Source organism: Lepeophtheirus salmonis, chromosome 4 (genome assembly GCF_016086655.4).
Source record: "Lepeophtheirus salmonis chromosome 4, UVic_Lsal_1.4, whole genome shotgun sequence".
NCBI lineage: Eukaryota > Metazoa > Arthropoda > Copepoda > Siphonostomatoida > Caligidae > Lepeophtheirus > Lepeophtheirus salmonis.
This window is the reverse complement of record NC_052134.2, coordinates 1437747-1457172: the sequence shown is the minus strand read 5'-3', so window position 1 is coordinate 1457172 and position 19426 is coordinate 1437747. Positions and strand designations below refer to the sequence as shown.

The window sequence follows — 19426 nt, the reverse complement described above, 5'->3', positions numbered from 1 at the left end:
TATCTTTGTAATTTTTATTTAAATATGTATCTATAAAGTTTATAATACAACGTGTAACTGGAAATATTGTGAAATTAGGATTGTTATAATGTCCGGATAAAGCATTATCAACATGTTGTTTAAATTTAGGGGGGGGGGCTGTACTTTTTGGGGGTCTTACTTAATTTTTCTGGACAGTTCTGTTTTTTATAATGCCCTGAAATAGTAGTACACATTGATGCAAGTTTTGTCTATGTACTTTATGGGATGAAATAAACTTTAAATTCAAAGTCTTTTGGGGGGAGTTTTACGATGGAATTTTTTTTCAGTCTTGGTTTTTTATGATGTCCTAACATAGTACAATATATTGATGTAAGTTTTGTTCATATACCTTTTGGGGCGAAAAAATGTAAATTTTACGGTTTTTATTGTACTGTGTGTGTGTCTGACCTCAAGTTTCCGACCGAATTTTTTTGTTACTCTTGGTTTTTTATGATGTTCTGACATAGTAATATACAATGGTTCAAGTTTTGTCCATGTACCTTGTGGTTAAAAAAAACTGTCACTGTCTATTTTCAGGCGGGTCTGGAAGACAGATCCAGCAGGGGCAGTCAGGCTGACAAAAAAAAATTAAATGTACTAGGTGACATAAGTAATGTCAGGGGTTTAAACTTTCTGTACCTTATGGGGTGAAATCATCCGTGCCAGGCTCTCAGAATCATATTCTCGTTAGTTAAATGCTTTTGGATTATTAATTAAGTCTATTAAACTGATATAAGTTTGTCATCCACCGATTTTTGAAAAAGTGTGATGAAAAAAAAAAATTGATAAATTATATTGGCAATTTGTAGATCAAAATAAATCTTACATACTATTTGGATATTTGTAATAACATCAACTCATGCTTTCTTCAATCTAAAATGATTTTTTATTTGGGGAATGAGGGCATTTCATTAACTGACTATGAGATGGAATTTGAGTATTGAGTGAGTTGATTCAATTTGACTGAAATGTGTTAAACATATCTTCTTTTGCATGAAATGTTGCTAATTTTTGTGAAAAAGTATCTAAAAAGTAACATTGATTCATTGGTGTACTGTATATAATTATCCCTAGTATATATCATTTACATATTTTTATTTAAGAAATAACAATATAGTCATATTAATTAAATTTCGCGGGCGTTTTGCATTTAGACAAAGGTGAAAATCCAGTGTGGAATGGCATGTTAAAAAAAAACAACGAAAATCAACATGGTAACCCTAACAATTCGAAGAATTTTATAGAGGAGAGAAAGAATAATGCTCAAGACGTTTCATTAGATCAGCTACAATCATCTGTGACAAGAGAGGAAGGAAAAAAGGATATAAACAATGGCATTTGCAAAAATCACTCCTACGTCGATCCTCAATTTTACTCTGAGTCCAAATAGGCTTACAATTATATCTCCGCAACAAACTAACAGGGTTACGCTCCGTCTTTTATGAGCAGGCAGGAACGTTCAAACAGGTTTTGAATATAAATGAATCTATTTAGGAAAGGATGTTCACACCTCAGGAATTAAATAATAAGAACAACTGTTTAGGAAAAGAAAATTCCTTCTTTATATTACCAATTACAAATTAACGGGCCAGCTAAAAAGCACACCGGATATACATGTATGACTATAAAGTATTAATGAAATATTGCTGACGTTTTTCAGGTAGCATTAAGAGTATATACCGGGTGCATTGTTTATATTGCTCCTTGATATATATCATATCCATATTTTTGATCTAAGGAATAACAATCTAGTCATATTATTTAAATCTGGCAGGGGGTTTGCATGTAGAATGTAGCGTGTGTAGCTAAGGTAGTGCTATAGACAAAGGTGAAAAATGTTTATAGTCCTCCCTAATATATAGCTAAGGTAGTGCTATAGAGTATTCTCACTTAAAGTAGTATTTCTAAGCAAAAATTGTCGTGTCATCATCAAAATGGGTAGAACGGACATAATATTGAAAAATATTTGACGGTATCTGGCATTTTCCCAGACACTAACAGGGTTACCAATTTAGCTTTTTTTAGCAGTTTGGCCTTTATTTATATTTCCTCTAAAATTGAAACAAATTTGTATTTAATGGTTTTGCTTTATTTTATAGCTATTTTTCAAAAACTTAACTTAATAGGTTCGGCGGCCCATTAAAATTTGACTAGAGGCAATGCGGTCCATTATATGAAAAGGCTAGACATTCCTGATCTAGTACATTTTTATTGAAATTTATATTTTATTCAGACAATCAAATTTTATAAATTGGGCGGGCTTTTTGCACATTGCTCGGGTATTTCACAAAATACCCACTTTTTCACATCCTCGTAATACGTACATTAAATTCCACCATTTATATTAATTTATAATTCTAATCATATCCGATAAACATGTATATAACACGGTGTTGCATTACTAGTACAAAATTTTACACCTTAATGATATTGTTAGCTGTCGATATATCTGCTTCTATTTCCCTTATCAGTGTTTTTAAAGTTAAATGATTGAATCAAACATTGTAGAACTGTGAACAATTTCATATAATCATTGAATACTAATTCTATAGTGGGAAGTAATTGGCTAACTGTTCGCTAATTTGAGGCCTTTTTCTGTTGTTGTTGTTTTTTAAAGGAAGGCTGCAAGATACAAAGAAGGTAACGACGTGTTACATATTAGATATATATACTTTATGCCTACGACTAGGTAGAAAATATGTTATAATACATACATTAAGGTGTATATTTTTTCTTCTGCTATAATTGGACTTTACCCATTTATCGTTTATGTATCTAATTATAATATTCGTATAATTTTTTTGTCAACAAGTTTATTTTTCTTTTATACCCAATTTATGAATAGACGTGTAACAAGACAAGTCATGTGATAAGTTATTATAATTAGTGATGATGAAGCTATTACTAGAGTACTACAGACGTGTATATGCTATGTACATAATATTACATTCTATATAATAGATGTGTACTTTGTATGTATATATAAATATAATTTATATATATGTACAATGTAGAAGGTAGCTGCTGGTAAGAGGCATGTGCTCATATTAATAAGAGGAGAGAAAACAACAGAGAACTACTGACTAAAAAAGTTTCGGAGTACATAAACCGGTTGCGATGATCATATTGTGTTGTGTTTGCGTCATTCAACTGTTTTCTTATTTAAGTGGGAGCAGTTATAAAAAAACTTGTGTTATGTGGAATACAATGGAAAAGGTGAATAATAATAGTAGTCCTAGACCAGAAAAAATATTCGACGCTCATATACATTTCTGGGATTTGAAGAAACGTAGAGAATATGTTCCTCAAAATCCATCATTTGATTGGCCCAATAACTCAACTCCAGGCATATTTAAAAATTATCTACCTCAAGACTACAGTCATGTTCCTTTTCATGATGCAATATTTGTTCAAGCTTTAAACCAATGTCCTCAGGAGATTGAATGGGCCCAGGAACTATGTAAATCCTCAGCTCCATTTATCAAGGTATGTCGTGATTGTGATTCATTCAAACAATCCTAATCGAATTTTTTTTATACATTAAAACTACAACATAAATACTATTTATGCAAACCTTAAGTGCACTTCCTTTGAATTTTTGAGATTATCGTTTTGTACAATAAAAGATTCGAATTGGACATAATAACCATAAATTATTCATGTCTATCTTTTTAGAAATTACACTCCATAGTTATAATACAATTTCATTTAGAATACAAATAAGATAATAAATACAAATTAGGCATTAATAAAGGCTCTTACAAAATATGATTTAAAAATAATAACAATACCGTGGGTGGAGGATTGTCATGTAGGAAAATTGCCTCTGAAGAAATTACCCGTATTTTGTTCAAAGTTCATAACGAATAACAACACATTAAAAATTCGCTGAATATTATTTATGAAAAATATCTAAACATATTTGTTTGTTCTATTGCCAAAGAGAGTAGACGAAAGTGTGATTAATATTATTTTAATACAATTACTGTCTATTTTTTTAAAATTGAATGCAATCTTCTAAAAAAAAATGGATGGAGAGGATTGGTAAGGAGGGGTGGGGGAATAAATAGCATAGGTCCTCCTAAAATATGGTTGAATTCTCTCCACCCTCTGATAAGTCCGGAGTAATGTTAGATTACTTTAAAAAAAACAAAAACCGATAATTCATACAAATACATCCAAGGAACCCTTCTAATAATAGCTACATGCCTTTGGATTGCGTGGGGTACTTGGTGGTACGCATGGATCATTAAAAACAACTGTCAATTCCTCCATATTCATCCAGTATTCCACTATATTTTAAGAGGCACTAATCTATTTATCCCTCTCCATTCTTCCTCCTATATTGCAATAATATTACTCAAACTTGAAGGTAAACCCAGGGGAGATGAAACAAACACTATATGCCAGTCATGTTTTCGACCTACGTCTTCTCTTCATGTTCAAAAGATTTCAGAAAAATGGGCCTCCATCAATAAAACTAATTATGATACTGGAATCGAAGATCCTGAACTATCTAGTCTCGTCAAAAGATGTAAGACAAGAGTCCCTTGATTATGTGAAAAATTTTATTGAAACAAATCTTCCTCGACACGATTAAAAATAATTATTTAATCTGGTAATTATATTCCTAGGTGATGTGCATGCACGAGGTGTAATATTTGCGAAATCTGGTGCTATATACCATGTTTGATAGCTATCAAAAGCTTTATACTCCCTAAAAAATTTGATGTTTCGATCATAATTCAAATAAACCCACATAAAGTATTGTAAAATATGTTTGTGTTTATAGCGGGATTGTATCTTCAAGCCTGGAAGGTCTGCTCCTCAAGCCTTAAGTGCACCTAATAATGACCTGAACTAAATAAAATCCGTCCTAAAATGTGCTCCATAAATTCACACATATCCAAATTAACAACAACAAAAATTATTCAAGCACTTAGGGTACTTGTCTGAAGAACTTGTTGGATTAGCTCTGTTTGACACTACATTATATTCGGAATCAAAAAGATATGTAGTATAGGCCTTGCAAAATTTGAGTAATGAAAGTCAAGAAAGACAGTGAGTTACTCTTAATTAATTAAAATACAAAAACTTCAAAGATTTCGCTACAAAAATATCAAAGAAACTGTTTTAAAGTCTGCACCTCCAGAATTCATTTTTCGAGAGAGATATCAAATGATTGAGATGACGACCGACAAGCTCTTGATACTATCATTCATTTAAAAGTTATTAATTATCATGCTGAGTGTAGAGTTTGGTTCATTAAAGAATATAGTGGTCTACTTACATCTGATGAATCGCAGCTCCGATTCCTCCTCCAAGTGGTTGAAGATCATCGAAGATTATATGTTCTTGATTGAAGGAAAAGTACTCTTTTAAATTTTAATTTAAAAAAATATGTATAATAGAAATTACTAAGACTTTATTACGTTATATTTCTGATTAAGATTAATAATAATTTATTTTCTTCATGTTGTGATATTTTGGATGCTTACCCCATAAATAAATGGATCTAAAATAATAAATTTCCAGTAAAACTAGACCATAATAGTTATTAATTATTACTATTACGAAGGTTTTGGATATATAAAATCAATTTAGGTTATAAATGGTTTTTTATTGGAAAAAGGTCAGTAAAAGATAAAAAAATATAAATTGATAATAACTTAAACTGCTCTGTCAACTTCAAGTAATACATTTACAATTACTTATGATTGGTAAAACATAAATAGTAAGATCCACCCTTGTACACTTTTTATGAAATCCCGGGATCAGAGAAAATATCTAAAAAGACAATAGAAATATTGTCTATATTTAGCTGAATTAGGTATACAATAATATTAAAGAAAACTACAGGTGTAAAGGCTTTGTGAAGAGATTGTTAATAGAAATTTGCTTTGTCATTATGATAAATTGAACTTTTAAGATGCATATAAATTGTATACATATATATGCAAATAATTTAATACATGCCTTGTTGTTACTAAAGTGCATATGTATTTTAAATTTACAGAAGAAGGAATTAAATTAAACATACAAATAATTGTATTTATCCTTTAGATACATGTGGGACTTATGTTGGCAATATAAGCCCCACTCTTGTTTTATATTATATTTTTATATAAATCTTATTGTACAAAAGAAAACTTTATATAATATCATAAATACTTTCAAGTCATGAGTTTGGATATTTTACACAGCAAAATCCCACTAACATACAAATTCGTATAATATTTAGATGTCAGCAAGGATTTTTATTCTCATTTTCTCCTATCAACTTTTATAACAATATTTGAGGAATTCGAGTTAGCTCTTGTTAAGCTGTGATAAATTATCTAATATCAAATAAATAATATCTAATGATGCATAATAAATGTAAGATCATCACAGGTGACAAATCATGGATCTATGCGTATGAGGCCGAAACAAAACAACAATCGACCGTGTGGGTCTTTGAAGACGACCCAAATCCAACGAAAGTTGGTAGTGGAAGAAGCACTTCGAAGCAAATGGTCGCCTGTTTCTTGGACAAAACTGATCATGTGGTGACTGCTTCACTTGAGGATCATAGGACAGTCAAATTTAAGTGGTACATCACAATTTGTTTGCCTGAAGTCTTCCGAGAATTTCGAAAAACGAATAAGAGAAGCCGAATCATTGTTCACCATGACGATGCGAGCTTTCACACATCAGCTCAAACCAGCGCCTTTTTCACCGGCCAAAACGTCAAATTGATGGAACATCTGCTGTGTAGCCTTGCTTTGGTATCCAATGACTTCTTTTTATTCCCGCACATCAAGAAAAAAATGCATGGTCAAAGATTTTCATCGCCAGAAGATGCTGTTGAAGCGTTTAAAAGCCATGTTTTGGAGGTGTCTCAATTGGAGTGGACAAAGAGGATGGTTTGAGCGCATCCAAAGGGTATAAATCATGATGGAGAATACTTTGAAAAACAACAGAACCATTTTTGATGATTAAAATATTTGCATTTTCATTATTAGGGCACAAATATGTATAGCAGGCTACGTATCATTTATATATGTGGGTATTGAGGTGAAGTGTTATATAGAAGAGGGATATGGGAAGAAATGCCATAATAAAGCATTCCTATGTATATATATTAACGGGTGACCCAGCTAACGGTTGCATTTTGAGCTACCACTTTTTTGACGTTTGACAGCTGTAATAACATTCTCATTGTGTTTAATATTTTGTAAAAGGTCTCCGGTTTACGAAATAGTTAAGTTTACGCTCGAAGAAAATTGGGAAATACTGAAGACTTACTTCCAAAATGGAGAATCTTCAAATGAAACTGCAACAAAATTACGTCGGTCAAAATAAAGCGCCTTCCAGGCAGTTTGTGGATAAATTTGTGAAGCGTGTGCGCGAAACTGGTTCGTTAATGGATAAAACAACGCGTTCCCGTGTTCATCCAGTGCGCTCAATCGAAACCATTACTGCTGTTGCCGAAAGCGAAAAAACGAGCAAGGAGCTGCCGTTACGGTCAATGGCGAGCGCTATCGGGATATGTTGGAAGATTTTTGTTTCCCCAAATGGGAAAGGAAGACATCGACAACATTTGCTGCCAACAGGACGGCGCTACATGCCACACAGGCAACGTTACAGTGGATCTTTTGCGCACTGTCTTCGACAATCGCATCATAAGCCGAAACAGCAACGTCAACTGGCCACCTCGTAGCTGCGATTTGACTCTATTGGACTATTTTTTGTGGGGAACCGTCAAGGATAAATGTTATACCAACCATCCAGAGACGATTGACGGTTTGAAACACGAAATTGGAGTCGCCATTGCAGCTATTGAAGCTCACACAATCGAAAATGTATTGAAAAATTGGGTGGACAGAATGGGCTACTGTAAGGCCAGCGACGGCGGCCATATGAATAAAGTGATGTTTCATTATTAACCGGAATGTTGAGGCTTTCAAATAAATAAAAAATTATTGAAAAATATCCATACGTTTTATTTTATAGCAATATAAAAAAAAAAACTTTTATGGATCACTCTTTACATGGTGCCAGAAGTGGGCTAAATGATTTTGTATATAGGGGAGGAAGCAGTGGCTGATACCTTGACTTTAAATGGGGATATGAACCCAATGATATCGCGGCCAGCTTCTACGGTAGTGAGAAGTGACACGGTGTATAATTCGGAACAATTCAAACTTAAGTTTGATATCTATTAGAACTGATATTCAAGACTCCTTTAAATTACTTATAATATTTTCAACAGTAGGAAGGAAACTTTGTAAGTGTACAAAGATTTCGAACTATCAGATGCCGAGAGATTCAATTACAAGGTGGTCAGAGGAAAGTTCGAGGAGTATTTCAGTCTAAAGAAGATTGTAATATTTGAATCCTATTTGTTCTAGTCTCTAAGAAAAGATGATGCAAAAACTTGGGAGAACTTCTATCTGAAGATTAGGTGAATGTCTACAAATTGGAATTTTGCATCGTATCTATGTATTAGGAATAAGTTATAAGGGTCTAAACAAGGGTGTCATTTTTCATTATTTTTCAATCAAAAAATGGAAATATATCGAGTTCAGAACAAGATGCAGAATCAATAACACTTTTGCATAAGTTTTATATATCCGACTTTTATTTTGGGGATTGTTTCAATCATAAAAAATGACTCAGAACGATTATAGTCCCGAATTACTATAATCACAGATATTTCAAAATTGAGATGACTAAGAGAAAAACTGAGATCAGCTTTGGATTCTACGCACAAAGAAAAATTCATTTTTTTGGCTTGCCCAAAGAGGTGGACCGTCTAAAAATGGATAAGACAAAAAGCCCCGGAAAAGGGAGTATTTTAGATGTTATGGAGCTAGGGATCACACAAACAAACAGGGAAAGTTTCAAGGATGTGCTGGAGGAACCAGGATAAAAACAAAAGATTAGAGGAAATGGTGGATGAAACCCCATATATTCAAGAGATAAACACAGCTGTCCAGTATTTTCTAGATACCATTGAGAAGGAAAAATGTGGTACAGGATTGTACATTACCATGTTGGCCAATGAGATACCTTTTAAAGTAAAAGTGGATAATGGAGATAATCTCACGATGTTTCCGCAATAATATATAAAGACCCAGAAAGTAAAAACAATGGAATAGGTGGAACCTGCAAAAGGTCCAGATGGGAATCTAATAGTGATTGAAGGCAGGTGTTGGATTGAGGTTGAACGAGGAGAAAGAAAACTGAAGAGAAGTGTAATTTTTGGAAATGTAAGGAGATTACTACTGGGGTATAGCAAAATGATGTGTTTAAAAATTAATAATTAAACTATTGAGAATATAGAAATTCCAGGTATTCTGAGGGAGTATAAAATAGAAACTAAAACGATAAACTATGTCGTGGGTCGAGTCGGAAAGAGGGAAATTTCTAATACCTGTTTATAATTTAGTAAAATAAGAGATAAAAAATTCAGAAAAATACGGTGTCATTAAAAAAGTTCTTGACCCAACGAAGTAGTGTTCACCCATTGTAGTTGTAAACAAGGCATGTGGGAAAATAGCTTTCTCTTCACTACATTCATCACCCCCACATGAATATATAAATTCGTTCGGAATTTTGAGTATACTAGAAGTTTTCCAGGTAAAACGGTGCCAGTGATTAGATCCTGTGGAATGTGTGCATGTACATATCAATGACATTTTGATCACTGGGATTGATAAGGAGTCCGAGGATGTGAGGCTAAGAAAGTACAATATATTCTAAAGATAAATCACGTCCATCTGAAGGATGATAAATGTATCCAAGGACTTACTGAAATGAAATTTTTGGGCTACATGATATTAGCTGATGGAATCAAGGTTGATCCTGGAAAAATGAGATCAATTCAAGATTCATAAGCACCGAAAAAGTGGGAGAGTTATTATCATATTTGGGAATAGTTAATCATAGTGCAAAGATTGTTCCTTATATAACGGAATTGACGACACCGGTTCACGTTTTATTTAAAAACAAAAAAATCACATTATGATTGGAAAAATCAAAGGGAACTTTCAAAAATAGAAGCGTTTGGAAAGGATGAAAGAAAAGAAAAGCATTGTGTGAATACAAATGCGCCTTCCCATGGTTTAAGTTCAGTGCTGTACCCCAAGTACGGAGAAGGCTATGCAATTTACCCTCTGACTGAAGTGGGAATATGTTTGCTCCTATAGAAAAGCCTTACGAATATTTTGCCGAATTTTTTTTTGGGAAGAAATTTCAAATCGAGGCAGATAATAAGCCTTTAGATTGTCTGTTAGGAGATGGACCATTACCTGATTTGCCTCTAAAAATATACAGAGATTTAAGCTACGTATGAAGATGATTTTTGAAGTAGAAGATGGAAGGATGCCCCCAGTGATAGTCATCTATCGTCAGACAAAAGAATTGGAGCTGATATTAATTATATTAGTACAGCAATAATCTCACAAGTGTTTAGTGAAATAGCAATGTTGCCCATGAAAGATCTGGTGCTGTTGAAAGTTTTAGAATATGTAGAAGAAAGGTGGTTTGAAAATATAAACCAAATTCTAGATGAAATTAAATTGTTTTACTAATATCGTGATAGCATTTTTTGTTGGTGTAATTTTAGTTATTTACGGAAAGATAATAGTAATATCTATTGGATGACAGTGAGATATATTACATCGGTTACATGAGGGACATTTGGGCATAAGTAAAACAAAGTTAAGAGCGAATGAGTCAGTGTTCTGGCATTGGCTGAATTGATAAATAGAACAGACGATAAATTCATGTAGAAAGTGCTCGGAATTTGAAAGCAGGAGGAATTAAGACCATGGAATTTTTCTTCTTCTAAATTATATATTTTTCAAAGGAAAGCCTGTCTTATAATTGTGGACTATTACAGTAGATATATCGAAATGGAAGAGTTAAATACTCAAAAGTCCACATCAATAGTAGATGTAATGAAGTCAGTTATTATCACACATGTTATTTCTTAAAGAGAATGGTTCATAAGCAAATCTACGTCAGAACTCTGGCAAAAGTACGAAAAATGAAGTTTAGAAGAGGCAGAATAAATGAATTGTTTGTATTTGTATTTAAAAGAATTGATTGTTAAGTAAAAGGGGGGAGGGGGAGAGATGTTGTTTATATAAATGGTACCCTTAGTGGAGTACTTTATTATTAAGGTATCATTTATTTATGTGAATAATGAGCTAGTACTGTGTAAAAGAGGGATATGGGAAGCATTACTAGATATATTACACCCTTAAGAATGACTATATACTTCGTAAAGGAAATGAATTGGCTAATACTTATGAATTGATTTTGTGCCCTATTGATCGTTGATTTTGGAGGGAGGTTTGTGAGGAACAGTTAAGATAATTTTTTTTATTGAAATCAAAAGTCTTAAAATTGTATTAACATAACTTGTTTATTAGCAAACTAATGATATATTTACTTTTCTACCTCAAATCATCCAATGTTTGAAACTGCAAGGTCTCATAATTTAATGAATATTTTTATCTGGATACCGCAAATATCTTACTCATACTAATTAGATGATCGATTTCGAAGATATGGCATACACTAGTGTTGTTGGACATAGCGTTACTGAGTTACTGAAACCATCACAATGGTACTATACCAAATTGAAATTGGTAATTTGGGGTTCATTATCTTATAAAATTATAAGACGTTATGACCTTATAACAGGTGCCGGCGAAATAATCTTTTCACTTCGTTTTTGCTGCATAAATCAAGGTTTTTGTGAATGCGGTAAAATTGTTCCAGTCAAATACTCAAAATAAACAGAAAATGAAACAAACAAAAAACTAGATGATCTTAAGTGTCTTAGTAGCTGGGAAAATGTTATGTGAACATGACCAACGAATTTTTGTCCGTGCACTTTTAGACGCTGGCAAGAAACCAACAGAGTCTGTAAAACAGTTGAGGATCTCCAGGTCAACTGTATATGCTGTTATGAAATTGGATACTTCATAACACCCTGCACACACGTCTAAAAAGGCCCGGAAGTGGTTGGAAGACAACTTGTCTTTCTGACCAAAGAAAATATGGCCCCCTACTCACTAGATGCCAACCCATTGGACTTCACTTTTTGTGTGCATATTGAGTCCAAGGCCTCCATCGTACGTCACCCAAATATCAACAACCTCAAGGGCACTGTCAACCAGCAATGGGATGCCATATCTGAGCTTACACCTGCGATGGGTGCAAGGGCTTCCGTCACCGCCTTGAAGACATTATTACTGCTAAGGGAGCTATATCGATGCTTAGGGTAGCCAAGACATACCCTATTACAACTGATTGCTTAAAAAAATCTTTAAATTGTAAAGATTTTTTCGATGCACTTGGTATAGTATTTTTTTAAATATTTACAACAAATGAAATGTAAATAGTTTTTTAGATTTTTTCTCATCCAAAAAACAAAAAAGTGTATGTTCCCACAACTAGTGTTGTGTCGTTCCTTATTTATTCGGTCCTGTTCAGCTCAGACTCTCAATGCTCGAAATCAATACACAAAGTATAAATAAAGTTGAGTGACGTCATCAAGGACTGAACTTTATCAGTTTTTCGGAGATATCCAGGACTAAACTGGAGAGGACCAAGACTGAGCTGGATGGATCTGAAGTTGTCAGTCTTAAATGATGACCGACACAAATATCTGAGCAATTTAAATATCTTTGCAAAGCAGTAAAAAAAAATATTAAGGGTCGTTTTTAAAATAATAATTTTATTTATTTGACTAAGTTGACTCATTGAAAAATACTTAACGTAGAAACTTTCTATCTTTTTTTTTTAAATAAAAAATGACGTTAAACAAAAAAAGAAATTAAATAATACTTTCCAAGTTGTCATATGTCAATAATAAAAGTCCCTTATTATTTTTTAATATGGTGCTTGATGAGGTAAAAATTGTAATAAATAATGTGATTAATAATTAACAAATCTTAATAAAAAGTAATTTAAAAAAAAATCCCACGTGTACAGATTTACTTTCCAAAAAAATAAGGAAAACTAGGGACAAATGCGTCACCCAAGCTGCAACGTGTCTTTTTTCTCAAACATCAAAAAACTACTAACACAAAATTTACATTACTATCCATTTTTCCTATTATTGTTAGATTCGATATAAAGGAGAGTCAGTAGGAGTAAGTGTTTCAAATGATCTCATATTATTTTTTGTGCATAGTTGTATAATAGCCAGAACTATTAAGAGCAGAGCTATGGTAACTATTTGAAGTGAAGTACAATATAATTATCGAGTTGTCTTAATATCTGAACGTTTTTATAATATATTTAAATTAATTCTTGTTCATTTATCAAAAAAATATTATCTAGTCAAGCTTTTTTTCCTTGTAACTCAAACTTAATTTTTTAAAACTGATGCAACTGTACTTTAATATCGAAATAGGGCTAGTTGTAAAAATTGAAAGGTTTGTATTTCATTGCAATTTGCATAAAACTACTGACTGGCATAATTCTCATTAAATTAAATCCATAATTGACTAAGTGTAATGGGTGCACAAGCTACTGTCGCTACTTTGGCACGATCTTTTGGACTAACACGGGCACTTAGGCAACGTATTTTTATTTATTTTTATTTTTTTAAGTTGGCTTGTTTAAACTTGCACCCTTTAATTGATGAATTTGTTGTCCCAAATATAAAAAAAGGGACTGAGCCCTTTTTAGAATCCGCCCTGGAATCCTGCACGGACGTGCAAGAGACCAAGGTGAAGCCCTAGATTTACATAGTTGTCAATGGGAGGCTTTAGATGTGGCAACAGGACTCGGTTCCCTACCATACCTTTAAAAAAGTATCAAATGGATCCATGACAATTTTGATAACTTTATCTCGCTGACTTTTGGCCACCTCCAAACTCGCCCAATCGGAATCCAAATGATTTTTCTTGTGTGTGGGATGTGATCGAACGACAAACCAACCGAACTGCCTGTAATACCCGGAACGAACATATCAGTCAAATCAAGAATTTGATTTTGTTTTTTAATCTGATAACTGATTGGTGAGATAATTGCGTTAAAAAAAATCCTATCCGCGGTATAGATAGCTTAAAATTTAAGTAATTAAACCAAAAGCAAACTTCAACTGTTCCGAGTCTCCACTACTTGAATTGTTCGAATTTGGAAAATTTTGACATTATTTTTATTAAAATGAATTTATAAATATTAGAACCCAAAAATATTTTTCATTTGTTTTTTTTATTACCATTTCAATTGTAACACTGTGATAAATAGATAATATGTTGTCTCAATATTACCAGGATATAATGAATAGTATATATCACTTAAATGAAAAGTTAAAGGAGGTAAAAAGTTAAACAGTAACTTATAACATAAAAGTTTGAAAATTGAAAACTTCATTGGCTAGGAATCCATGTCTATTTCTCAATATTTAAAACTTTGTTAATTAAATGAAAACTTTCTCTGGCCTTTGTAGAAAAATACTTTTATACACAAAAATGTTTCATCTTCAGGTATAAAAATTATAAATAATAACTAATATACATGTTTTGAAATTCAAATACCAAGGTACAAATCTGGTCACTTTTCTTGACCAATTCTTTGAATAAACGCATTTACTGACAGATATATAATGTTATCAATTCAAAATTTCGTTGAATAACTATATGGATATGTTAATCAATATTCATTTGTACACAATTGGTGATTTATTGTAGTATGTTTAGGGGTGCATTTTTAATATTGATTGCATCTGTAAAATATTCGATGTTTTGGTTATCTACATTTTATAAATTGAGCAACAAAGCATTATCTAAGAAGGAAATCTTTACTTTATTTTATAATTGTAGCTCCAAAAAAAATAGAGAAAAAAAGGCTCAAATAATAAGACATTCGTCCCAACTGTTATGTTACTGTTTTTAATAGCAGGGGTATTTACAGATTACCAGAAAGAATTCCATTTCAATATCCAACCCCTAACACAATGGTTTCTCCACAAGAACAACCATTGATATTTCTTCATTGTACATTTGTACATATATTTTTGTCGGCTATTGATTGATCTAATATAGATTTTTAAGAATGGTGGGGAAGGTCTGTTTCAGGGTACATTTATGACTTTTATTATGGCACTTTTTTTCAAAAAATAAATAAATGGCAATAAGATCATTAAAAATTGAGAAAAAAAAGAAAAAAAAAGGTTCACAATTTATTTTTGCCTTATTTCTGCTTAAAGTAAAACGGACCCTGGTTATGAACTCCAATCCAGGATTGAGACACATTTTTTTGAATTCACATTCTGCGAGCAATTATTTTTATATTCCTTAATAATTTTCATGAATTTTAAGTATTTGCTTTCATTCTTAACCCCTTTATATTTGATATATGTTCATATAAGAGTTAAATCTTGTGAACCGGTTAGTTTCACATAAAAAGATACTTAGAACACATTTTGGGATATTTACCTTTGTTTAAAGGATTACAAAATTACTTGATGTATAATTCAAGTTGTTCCTAATCCTTCAAATTCGTTTTTCTATAATTAAAGGAATGATCATTTGTCATGAATCAATTGACAATGGCTACAGGTACTGGTATACACGATGTACCTATATAAATATAGTAACAAAAGTTTTTCATGTTTACTCATAAACTTATCCGAGTGAACCAAAATTCCGTTGTAGACTTTAAACAAATATTTTACTTTAAAAAAAAAAAAGAATAAACATTCATATCACCTAAGGGAATTATTTTAGGGATTAAAACAATATTAAATAAAAAGAGATTTAATAAATTATGTTGCCTATTAGCAACAAGTTGCGTTAGCCAATTAAGAGAAACAAAATATATTAAACAATGTGTATATTTTCTTATACATTTTGCAACGTTCAATTTTGCTTTGCTTTTTTCTTTCACGCATTGGTTTAAAACATCATGTATTTTTAATGCCAATTGAAGGGGGGGGGGTTCGAAAAAATAAAGTATTTTTACAAAAAGATTATGCATATTTTATATAGAAATAAATTCAATTTTATGCATCAAACATCAAGCGTGTGCTTTATTATTAAATGTCAATATTTCTGCAAGTTTTATATTTTTGTTTATGTAGAAACAATTTATCATTACTTCATTGGAAATATTTTTTATTTATAGGAATATGACCGTTAGAGTGTGCCTTTTTCTTATGTACATTTTTACTTGACTACAGATATTTTTTTCTGTTAAAGGCTTATGCATCTTTATTTCTTTTTTTGTCTTTTTTTTTTTTTGCCTCTTAGGTCATTTATAGCAATATATTGTAATTTTACAATTAAAAAGTGGGAGTTTGACGTTAAAATGATTTATTTTCAGACCTGGTTCACCATTTTAATTTGAAAACTAGACTCCCATTTTGTTTATTATAAGTCTTGTGTATGTCTTAATCTACTAAAACACTATATCAGACTTATATATTGAAAATTTAAGATGTCTGAGATGGGCTCCACGTAAACAATTCCCACCTTTAATTCAAGCAAGTTAGTAAGCTACTAAATTCATGAAAATAAGAAAGGGATAAAAACTTCTGAAAATATAATACTTCAAGTCATTTCAAGCCAATGTACCAATGTACTTATAACACTTCTCAGATACATAATTTATAAGGCATTAAATATTTTTTGTAGATGAATACCTATGCAACATCACAATATTTGGCCCATATTTGTAAAATTGGAATGGTATGAAAGTATATAAATAGCTCATTTTTCAAAGTTCCAAAAATTTGGTAGTTAGTGTGCCTTTTCGATATTTTCTAGTGCAATAGTTCTAAAACTTTTTTTGTTGCGTAACACTAAAGAAAATATCAAGAAATACATGTACGACTATGTTTTGAAGTTTTATAAGTTTAAAATTTTTTGACAGAATGTTGTACAATTTGACATAGTTTTTTTTCTATAAAACCATATTTCTATATAACATTTTTTTTTTGTATAGACTCCCCCCTCACTCAAGTATTTGTACACCACAATTTGAGAGCCATTCCTCAAATGCATAGGTCATAATAAAATGAAATCAAAACTTTAGTCTAATAAAACTCTACTAGTAATTGTTCAATGTTTAAATTATTTGAATCTATATGTATCAGTGAGTTCCATATTTGATTGAGTAACATAATCAGCTTTAATAAAAAAAATACTGTAGAATAATTGTAATTTGCAGAGTTTCTAAATTGCTTAACTATATTTTTATTTATCTTTCTTTAAATCTAGGGAATTGTCGGAGGACTTGATTTCACCAAACCTGATAATATATTGGAATATATTTCAATGTATCGTAAAGGAAAGTGCCCATTAATTGGTCTGCGTCATATTTTGGATGCAGATAAAGATCCCCAAGGGTTTTTTGAAAGAGAAGATGTTCTGAAGTCCCTGGAGTAAGTATTTGACTATATGGGAATACCTAAATAATAATTACCTATATGAGTATGTATCAGTACATAATAGTTAACTATTTCCGATTACATTAATTGTTTCAATGACTTCATTAATGTAAGTCTTTGTTTAGAAAAGTGCATTGCACTTCTTAGAGTTGTGAAAATGGCTGGAATTAAAGTTAGAGTAATAACCCAAAAGTTTAAGGTTGGGTGGTAATTTAATAGTGTTTTTTTTTATCTTGATCACCATTGTATTTACAAATACGATATTTTTACACTTCAAAAACCCTTTACAGAAATTTATAACCCATGATGGTTGCTTTAAATTTTTCCCCTACCAAGTTCAAAATAAAGTATAAGGAGATTTTGATATTTTCTTCAAATGTATATTTTGCCTATCTATAAACATTAAGTATCTTAAACATGAAATATGTATTTATTTTTTTACTATGTTTTAACCTTTTAAAATTAGAAATATGAAATATAAAACGACTACATACATAAAATGTTATCGAAAAAATGTTAGCAAAGAACATGATTACTATATATACTACTTTTTATAGCTGAAATATTTTCTTCATAGAATTTATAAACTGTTCAATGGCAACAGTTTATGTTGGATCTGTTCTTCTGCCTAATAATGCTTTAAGCGTAATTAAGTATTTCTTAGAAATTTTTTCTCTCGTTTCACTTCTGGGGAGATTCTCTTGCAAATGAGACCTCCATTTTGAATCTCTTTTGCTTTTTTCTGGAATCTTTTCTACTATATTGAATATAAACCTATATTTCACCAACATTTGTGAAAGAATTGCCTTCCAATTTTCACTTTTCTAAAGCAAAATGGTCGTTTCACTAATGGGCGCAAAGAAGTAGCGGCATTAGTTCCTTGCATGACAGTCAAATGATTAAGATCAGCTATAAGCCTAGAGGAAAGTGATAAATGGACAAAGTTCCAATGGAAGTCAAAATCCATTTTTTTTTTTGAAGAATCGTGAAGATAAGCAATATTAGAGCCTATGTTACTTTTAAAGGGGACTTTGCGGTTCTAAAGTCTCAAATACTATTCAGATATTTGATTTACTCTTACTAGAAAGAACAATTTATCTGGGATGGGTTTTCCAATATTGTTTGTACCTTTTTCGTTCAAAAAATTTAATTTCCTCTCAAACTAAAAGAACTGGGGCCTCAGATTTGCAATCATGACTTCAAAAAGAAGCAGCACTTGTTGTTAAAAGAAACTGTTAAATTATATTTAGTACTTCAGAGGCCAAGATTGGACATATAAATATTTTAAATAATCTATTTATTTAATCATAAAATTAGTATGCCTTTCGAGTATATATTTTCTGATTATCCATTTTATTTTTTTTAAAGCTTGAAAAGAGAGCATACAAAAATCATGTTAACCATGCTTAGCAATAAATAAAATGAAACAAATAATCAAAATCACATTTAATTTAAATGAGATTAAAAAAACGTAGAACAATTTTGATCATTTGAAGAGTTTACTTCGGTCAAAATATTTTGTATTGCTATTGAAGGGACTCGTGCTCTATAGCTGAGTTTAATTATACTCAATGACTAGCACATCTTGAGAATTATAGTCTAAACTCTTTCCAACATTTTATATATTCTTCAGAATCTAGCAGCTTGTGTTCCGGACATACTGCCTTATTTTCTGAGTCCACTCAATTATGTTCAGGACATTCCGTCTCTTCATCGTATTCGGGTGGCTCATATTCAGTACATACTGCTTTATCTTCGGAGTCGAGCTTTTTATATTCCGGACATTCAGTATCTTCTTCCAATTATAGTGGTGCAATTTCTGAATAAATACCTCATCAACTTAATATTTTTACGAGGAAGCAATTATTTTAAATAAATCAACTCATGTATATCGAACAAAGTTGATGTTTAGTACAACATGTGAGGCATCACTCGTTTATAAATGATTGAAAATATATTTAAAAAAACTTAAATTATCCTTATTTTAATTCACTTCACAAGTGA

At 31.5% G+C, this 19426-nt stretch overlaps 1 protein-coding gene across 1 annotated transcript in view; it reads left to right on the top strand.

Moving 5' to 3' along the window:
- Nucleotides 1-3028: 3028 nt before the first annotated feature.
- Nucleotides 3029-19426, top strand: part of LOC121116420 (L-fucono-1,5-lactonase) — a 35498-nt gene continuing 19100 nt past the window's right edge. The window contains exons 1-2 of the mRNA XM_040710672.2: nt 3029-3507; nt 17253-17416. Coding sequence (XP_040566606.1) covers nt 3139-3507; nt 17253-17416 — 533 coding nt within the window. The 5' untranslated portion in view covers nt 3029-3138. The remainder of the gene's footprint in view (nt 3508-17252; nt 17417-19426) is intronic.